The sequence below is a fragment of the Echinops telfairi genome, unplaced genomic scaffold (genome assembly GCF_000313985.2).
Source record: "Echinops telfairi isolate 266 unplaced genomic scaffold, ASM31398v2 ScPeMD7_6;HRSCAF=24_0, whole genome shotgun sequence".
Taxonomy (NCBI): domain Eukaryota; kingdom Metazoa; phylum Chordata; class Mammalia; order Afrosoricida; family Tenrecidae; genus Echinops; species Echinops telfairi.
This window is the reverse complement of record NW_022103902.1, coordinates 14,120,948-14,129,667: the sequence shown is the minus strand read 5'-3', so window position 1 is coordinate 14,129,667 and position 8,720 is coordinate 14,120,948. Positions and strand designations below refer to the sequence as shown.

General features: G+C 42.8%; 1 protein-coding gene across 1 annotated transcript in view; it reads left to right on the top strand.

Moving 5' to 3' along the window:
• Positions 1 to 8,720, top strand: part of CFAP44 (cilia and flagella associated protein 44) — a 113,249-nt gene that overhangs the window by 28,671 nt on the left and 75,858 nt on the right. Inside the window, exons 8-12 of the mRNA XM_045286152.1 lie at positions 932 to 1,046; positions 3,453 to 3,617; positions 7,157 to 7,312; positions 7,760 to 7,807; positions 8,406 to 8,509. Of these exons, the coding sequence (XP_045142087.1) occupies positions 932 to 1,046; positions 3,453 to 3,617; positions 7,157 to 7,312; positions 7,760 to 7,807; positions 8,406 to 8,509 (588 nt within the window). The remainder of the gene's footprint in view (positions 1 to 931; positions 1,047 to 3,452; positions 3,618 to 7,156; positions 7,313 to 7,759; positions 7,808 to 8,405; positions 8,510 to 8,720) is intronic.

Here is an 8,720-nt window from a genome sequence, read left to right as displayed (position 1 = left end):
CTCCCTCACTCCCTTACTCCCTCCCTCTCTCTCACTCACTCCCTCACTCCCTCTCTTTCTCTCACTCACTTTCTCACTCACTCACTCCCTCACTCTCTCACTTACCCACTCACTCACTCCCTCACTCTCTCACTCCTTCACCTACTCACTCACTGCCATCAGGTTGATGCTGGCTCATATTTAGCCTGCTGCCTTCTAGTAATCTTTACCCCCTGAAGGAGTGTCTTAATAAAGAATATTCGCAAGATGCTTGCAAATTCCTACGGAGCTTTCATTATGCGCTACAATTGGAGAGATGTGGGATGATGAATTTCAGGTGTGAAGTCCTAGAGAAGGAAAACAATACAGGAGCACTTGAAATTGGTTAGTCTGATTGAAAACCTGAAGTGTACATTGTATTTGATGTCAATTACTTTACATTTAAATAGCCACTCTGCTGAGTGCTATTTAAAAGGATGGTTCTCAAATAGAAGACTCCTGAAGGCAGGTTTGTTTGTTTGTTTGTTTGAGGAGGGGTGCGGGGAGGCCCTGTGTCTATTTCATTCACTGCTTAATTCATATTGCCTAACAGGTAAGGAAGGACCCATGGCAGGGCAGTGGTTGAGCGCTTGGCTGCTGAATGAGAGGACTGCAGTCTGAACCCACCGGTTGCTCTTGTGGGAGAAAAGGTTGCAGTCTGCGTCCTTAACCTGTGAGGCAGGTCGACTCTGACCTAGCAGGTTGCTGTGTGCTGGAATTGGCTTGATGGTTGTGGACTCTGGATTTAGATGGATTTGGATTTAGATACTTATTAAATATTAACTGGATGCATGAATGAATGACATAATAGATAAACGAGTATGAAATACACAAAAATGCTGGGGGCGTAGTAAAATAAAAAGGACCGGAATTTATTTGCAGTAGAGTCAGTCTGGTTCTTCTTGGTTTGCAGGTTCTGGGAAATGGCCCTCACGTTCACTGGTCTTAAGCTACAGGGCTATCTCGGTCGATTTGGCAAAACAGCCACGACTGATATAGAAGGTTACATGGAGCTCCCTGATGGGAAGGTGGGTACAGCTGCCGTTCTACATTAGTAAAAGTAAGTTTTCAAATATCTAAGATTTCAACCATATCTACAAACACACACACACATATGCTAATGTTTGCTTAGCTTTCCTCTTTCTTCTTTTGCCACATTTCAAGAGGTCTAACTGGATCCAAGGTTAGGTAGGGTCTTGTGGCTTTTGTTTTTATTGTCAAATTATTCTTCAGGAAGATCGAACCATGTTGCAGTATAACTTTAATCTGCTTATTACTTAATGTTGTTCACTTATTCTCTTCCTCTTAGAAAATGTAGAGGCAAATTATCTGAAATTATAGTTAACTAGGATTGTTTTTTTTATTAGTGTTGTATTGAGTTTCCAATTGGGTGTGTTCTACAGCATGGTCTGTGGTATCTCATTTGTAAGTATAAATACCGACATGCAAATAGTACTCAGCCTTTAGGGAACCAGCCGGCCTACTTTTCTACGAGGAAGTAGAGAACACAGGTATAAGAGGAAACACAGCTGCTGATGTTAGCTCAACCATCTCCAGACTTTAAAACGATGGCAGATGATTGCAGCTCAAATTGCGACTCCTGTAAGGATTCAGCTGCAGAGGAAATCAATGCCATCCTCAGCAAAAATGCGGCATAAGGCGCAACTTTAAAGGGGTCAAGAGAGGTTGTGTGAATACAGGGCGGAAATGAGCCGTTTTAAATGGGAGCGCCTCAAGGGAAATGTTCCGAGTTTGGAACCACTAGTACACATGTAGAGAGCAGATCTGGAATAAACAATCATGCCAGGAAACGGGGAAATTAGGGTGAGCGGTTGTAGTAGGGTTCTGTTGGATAAAGGTTGGACTAGCCAATGGTCACTGTTGTGCATTTGAAGAGTAGAGTTGCAAGGGAAAGTAGTAACTGATAAACTGTCCTACGAAATGCCAGGCAGGTGAGAGGCAGAGAAGCCTGGCACCAGGCAGGTGAGCTGGGATCATCTCAGAAACTGTTGGTATCATCTCAGAAGAGAGGGTGAGAGCCCAGGCTTCTCTCAAGACAGTTGGAAAAGGGACGCTAGCCGTGGATGACACTGCCGAAAGGAATGCCTTAGAGACTCTGCTGACCCTTGGAGACTGCTGTCACTGGACAGGTGACACAAGACTACATACAGACTAGCACAACTTCACTGAAACGCAATAAAAAACACACTCTTCCAGACAGGCCCTAGAGTTAAGAGGAGACAAAGTCTATGAATGAAGTCATTGGCTACCCCAGGTGAGAAGAGATGGGATTGCAGATGCTTAGAGCAGGCAGTTTGCCAAAGCGCAGTCTGTAACTGGTCTGCACAGAAGCTCCTTGTCAAAGGGGCGGGGGTGCCTGGTCAAATTACATCTAGAAATTCCTCTTGATGGTTCCCAGTGAACACTTGTGTATTCAAAGTTCCCAAGAGTCCTCAAGAAAAGAACCTTCTTTGACGTTGTTACCTAGCACCTGCCTTCTGAGGTACTGTGCTACTGCACTGGGTCAAGATGGGGGCTTTTGAACCACAAGGTCTGGATTAGAGTCCTGACCCCCTTGCTTGATTTTGGACAAGTCACTTAACTGCTCAGCTTTACAGTTTCTTATGTATAAAATGGAGATGATGACAATAAGACTGCCATCTATGTAGATCGTTGCTTTAGGCGAATGAGACAAAAGGTCTTCCTTCTGGGTAAATATTGTGTCCAACAGGCGCAACTGTATATGGTATTTCTGACAACTGTCCCTAGTTTCCGTGGTGTTTAGGATTCAATCATTTAAAATGTGTAAAGGGCTCAAGCAGTGCTTGACATTCAGGAAATATTATTTATTATGTAACACCCATGGACATCCTAAGAGCTAGTGTTTGGTAGTCGGTATTTTTAGAGATTCTAGATTCAATGGATTGAATTCATTTTAGGTAATTTCTGACAAGTATCTTTGTAGTTGGGAACCATCATGCTAGTAATTTTTTCAGTTTACCAATGGCCTCACACCTTATCAAACATTTTATAAAATTAATCACACTTAGAAATCACTCTCTTTTCTATCAAGAATTCTAAGCATGTCTTTAACATTTGATCCAGTAATTCCATTCCCAAATTGTGTCTGTAAGAGATATACAAAGAAATCTATTGTAGATAGAACTGAAAAATTGTCATCCATGTATAACTTAGAATGACACGAACATATGGAAAGAGCAAGCAGGAAATGCATTACAAAGTGATCTCAGTGGCAGTTTCTGTGGTAATGAGTTTACATCTCTATTTCCTTGTTTTTCCATGCTTAATTCTTTTGCTTTAGTAATCAAGAAGAAGAAATCTTTTAGAAATGCTTTTCACACCCACTGCTTGAGGCACAATGAGGTGGAGTTTCTGATTTCATGCCTGTTGTGTTCTTTCCCGACACCTGGTAGGTGCTGTCTGGGTCGGAGTGGGGCAACATGCTGCTGTGGGAAGCAGGCCTCATCAAAGTGGAGCTCTGCCGACTAGCAAGGAAGTCTTGCCACAGTGGCTCCATTAACCACATCGTGTTGGATGAGGGTGAAGTTATCACTATTGGGTCAGATGGATATATCAGGGTAAGCTTTCTGACATTTTGGGCAGCAGCACCCATGTGTAAAACTTGCAGACCCATGTGATTTTAATTTAATTTTTGTTTCTCACAACAATCACTGTCTGAAGGGGAGCAATGGCCATTTCTTCTCTGGGTTAACCTGTTTTAAATGAAGCTTCTCTTACGGCACATAATTAAATCTTGTCTAAATGAACTTTCTGTAACCTTCTGAGGGGCTATCTTGTTATTTTGAGCATATTGTTGAAATAATCACTTCAGCAGAGAAAAGTCTACATTAGCATAATATAGCCATTGGACACACATGATCCTCCAAAGTACCTAGTATGAACTAGTCTTGTTCCAGGGTCAAAGGTATCAAACATTTCATTATTTTGACACAGGGATGGACTATCGATGGTAACCTATGGTTGCTCTGTTTAGGCACATCTCTTCTTCCACCCACCCTGCACTACAGCTTCCTTGTGTGTGAACTTTGCTCCTGGTGGCAAACCTGTGATGTTGCGATTTGGGATTCCCACTTGTATCTTTCATCTGAAATTGGTTGTTGTTAGGTTCCATCGAGTTGGTTTGGACCACAGCGACCTTACATACAACAGAATGAAACTCTACCCTGTTCTGCGCCATCCTCACAGTTGTTCCTATTCTTGAGCTCATTCTTGGAGTCAGTGTCAATCTATCTCCTGGAGGGACTTCCGCTTTTGTGCTGCTCCTCTGCCTTGCCAAACATGATGTCCTTCTCCAGGGACTGGTCTCTCCTGACAATATGTCTCAAGTATGTGAGACAAAGTCTTGCCTCCAAGGGGCACTCTAGCCATACTTCTCCCAAGACAGATCCGGTTGTCCTTGCAGCGGTAGTCAAACATGGTACCGACAACTGTCTTCCCCAGCACCACGATTCAAATGCAGTGATTCCTCTCTGGTCTTCTTTATTCAATTTCCAACTTTCACATGCACATGAGGCAATGGAAAAATACCGTGACTTGGGTCAGGTGCATCTTAGTCCTCAAAGTAACATTCTTGCTTTTCAATACTCTAAAGAAGTTTTGTGCAGCAACACGTCTTTTGATCTTGACTGCTGCTTCCATGAGCAATGATGGTAGATCCAAGCAAGACAAACATCTTCGACATAGCTTCCAGCATCACAGCGACACACAAGCCACTATAGGCAAGCACTATAGGCAATAATACTTTAAAAAGTATTATTAGAAGCCAGATTGATTTTTTGGTGCCTATTGAACTAACTATGTTTAATATATGCCTACTCTTTATCAACTATCTCTTTAACATCTCATGCATGCCACAATACTAAAAACATGTACTACCCCACTCTTTTGGGAATTAATGGTAGTAACAGAATATTAAGGTATGATGAGGTGAGAGTAACACTGAATGTGATGGTTAAAGTTTTGTGTCAACTGGGTAGCCATGACCTTCAGTGGTTTGACAGTTATGTATTAATATAATATGGCATTTATGTAAGGATGTAGTCATCCTTCATTTTGTGATCTGATATGGTCATCTTCCATTGTTGCATAACATTGATTTTTGTGTAATAATGTGGTCTTTGGAACCTAATCATGTTGATAAGTGAGTGTGTTAGTCTGGGAACATTAGAGAAACAAATCCACAGAAACTCATATGTATAAGAGAGTGTTTTATATAAAGGGTAAGTGCACATCAAGAAAACATCCCAACCCAGTGCTGTCCAAGACCACAAGTCCAACATTAACCTATATGTCTGACACCAATCCACAACATCCTCCTTCTTCTCACAATTCACACTCCACAATGCCGACTGCAGGAGGAAAGCTGAGTCAGTGAATGTGTAAGCATCTCAGCGCTGGCAGGTGTGTGTGTGTGTGTGTGTGTGTGTGTGTGTGTGTGTGTGTCTGTGTGTGTCTCCACACGGCTGCTTCAGCACCCAGGGCTGCATCGGGGTAGGTCCATGCAGCTCCTCCTTGGGGATGTCTTGCAGGAAGTGAGCCTTGCAAGCTGAAGCAGGAACTAGCTAAGGCAGCTGCACCCTGGTCCAACCATCAGAAAGCAAGAGACTTGAGAACTAGAAAGGCGAGGCTCACCGAGCCATTTATCTCTCCGCCATTTATCTCCACTGAGCCAATTAACCCCAAAAGTGTTTATCAGCCAGGTTGGCACAATAAACTTTATCAGTGAGGATTTGAGTGTATTATCTTTAAGCCATATCTTTCACAGTCTGTCTTCTTCCCATTGGCTCTTTGAACTCAAGAATAGATCTGTACATTTATAATATTACGGTTCATCTTCTTAGATTCCTTCATTGTTCTGATAAGATCTTTTATGACTTTTATTTTGTCATATAGTATATATTGACTACTCTTCCAAGATACATATCACCTTAAAAATACCAAAATTCTGAAATAGGAGAAAACCCAAGTGGGGGGAAAAACATTAAACATTCCCCAGGTGATCCCTTCATGAGCATCACACGTTTGTGAGCTTGCTTCCCATTTTGAAAGCCTGCCATCATCTCTCTAATCTTTACTTCTCACCCATCCCAACTCCCTCTCGCTGTCACGCTAATTTATGGACCAGTTTCCGTCCTTGGAAATTTCTTTGCCCAAGTCTGAATTTTTAAGTCTGGAATAACATGGCAGTTTGAGCCATTAGAATTATTCAGGGCGGGTTTTGATATTTCGCCGAGGAGCTCTCCTGCCGCAGAGAGAGGAGATCGTGAGTCCCCCTCTTCTTAGAGCATTCTAGTCTCCTTTCCCAAGGAGCAATCCGCCCTTCTCTGAGAGTTAGAAAGGAAAAGCCACAGCAAACCCACTGCTGTTGAGTCCCTTTCCACTCATGGTGACCCTGTGGGTTACAGAGAACGACTCTAGACCTTTCTTAGCTGTGATCTTTACGAAAGCAATTTGCCAGGCCTTTCTGTGGCGGTGCTTCTGGGTGGGGCCAAACTGCCACCTTTGATGTGAGTAGTCAAATGCTAGCCACTTGTGCTACCCAGGGACCCGTCATCTGAGACAGTGGAGTCTAAATTGGTCTTTAAAGAAGAGAAACAGTACCTAAAGAAAACATTATCGGTACCTGTTTGCTCTGTTTATAATGTAGACAGTTCTTGAATCTTTAAGCAAACAGGCCCATTTCACCTCTCTTGGAGCCTATGAGTGCCACTAAGACTTGGAATCGACTCTGGCCACTGGTACTGACTGTAGTCTTCATTAAACAGGGCTCCTTAGAGTACCTTGCTAAACCACGCAACCATGTAATCTTTGTGGTTATTTTATATGCTGAAAGATTTGACAGAAACCTTGAAACACAGTTTACTTGGAGCAAGTTAAGATACTGGGGCAGGGCTGTCCTCTTTCAGTAATTTCTATAAATGGAAAGAGAGCGATAATAATTTGTTAACCACCAGTTCCTAACAAAACCCCAGATGTACCACTTACATCCACTGTTTAATTCTCAATAAAGAAGAAGTGACCTCTGAAACATTTTTTTCCCTTAGAAAAGATTCATGTTCTGCAGCTGGACTAAAATATTTTCTCCTTATTTTATAAGATATGGGATTTTGAGACAATAGATACTGCCGATGCTATTGATGACACTGCACTGATGGAGCTCGAGCCTATAAATGAACTCCCAGTCGGCAAGCATGTCAAGCTCTTCTCTATGATAAAAATGGATGACCCTGGGAATAACTTTTGGTTGGCTCAGGTGAGTAGCATTCTTCGCTCTTGAATTGTTGAAGTAACCTGGCTGTAACCTCAACATCGCCATGTAACTAATGACCACAGCTAGGCCTTTTTGCCACCGAGGTTACTTCTGATGCTTCGGTAAAGAGTTCCTGAGCTTTGGCATATAATTGATCTGCATTTCAAACAAAGAAAACCAATTTGGAATATCTTTATTATATTAGGCTACAAGCATAATGAGATTTTTTTTTGGGTGGGGGGAGGTAGTTATATTCTAAGATAGGTCAAAGTGGTTAAAGTTTGATCACATTGTAGAATATCTACATGTACACTTTTGGCAGCATTGTTTGCTCTGTTATAATTAAATTATGAGAGGAATTTTTTTTGTTCTAGTTTGGTAAAATTTCCAGTTTGCTAAGTTTGAAGTGATAAGGCAAACACTTATTAGGTATTTATCTATTTATTTTAGGATCTATGTGGAGCCATATGGAAGCTTGACCTGAGTTTTTCGAATATTGTAAGTTACCTATTCCACTCCCCGGCCCACCCCATTTTCCACTGGTGAAAAAAACCTTTGTTATTTTTTGAAAGCTCTTTTCTCCATGACTGGTTGTTGTTCCCATTTAAAAAATTGCTTAACACACAGTTCTCCTTAGAATTCTCCCACTCTTTAAGGTGTGAGTTAGACTTTTTTAAAAAGGTGCTATGTCAAGAGCAAAGCTTCCCAGAAAAGGGGTGGCGTCCCAGCTGCTGCCCAGTCCTCATAAGCACGCGGTGATCGTTGGCACCCCCACGTAGCGCTGCTCCCCGCTTTGCTGTTTCGCTGGCAGCCAGTTGCCGTCATCTGGTTTGAGAGTCGAAGACATGGAAGCGGGGACCAGGAGTGACCCGGGCAAAATCACGCAGCCCTTCGGTGCCCAGCCAGCGTTCCCAACATCTGATTCTCATCCCAGATGCCCGGGCTCTTTGGAAACGAAGATGCGATCTCCTTGTTGTCTTTCATAACACCACATGTGGTAGAAGGTTCTAGCTGCATTTATTTAAATGTGACCGTAAGTCTCGATGAACTAACTTCTCTCCGAGATCTAAGAGGTTCTCTGTCTTTTGACGATTAGACCCAGGATCCGGAATGCCTCTTCTCCTTCCACTCCGGACCCATCCAAGCCGTGGCCATCTCTCCTCTCACCTACCTCATGGCCACTACTTCCTTGGACTGTGAGTGGGAGCGCCCTGAACGTATTCCCCGCCCCGCCAAGCCCCAACCAATACATTCTTAAAACATGTATTGGAGCAAAAGCATTTGGGATTTGAGGTGTCTTGTTTCCCAAAGGGAAGCCTCTTGCTGCAGAGGGGTGCACTGCTGGGGGAGGGAGGGCAAATCAAAGCAGTAGCCTCTGTCTTCGTGCCCATCCTTACCTTTTTTTTTTTTT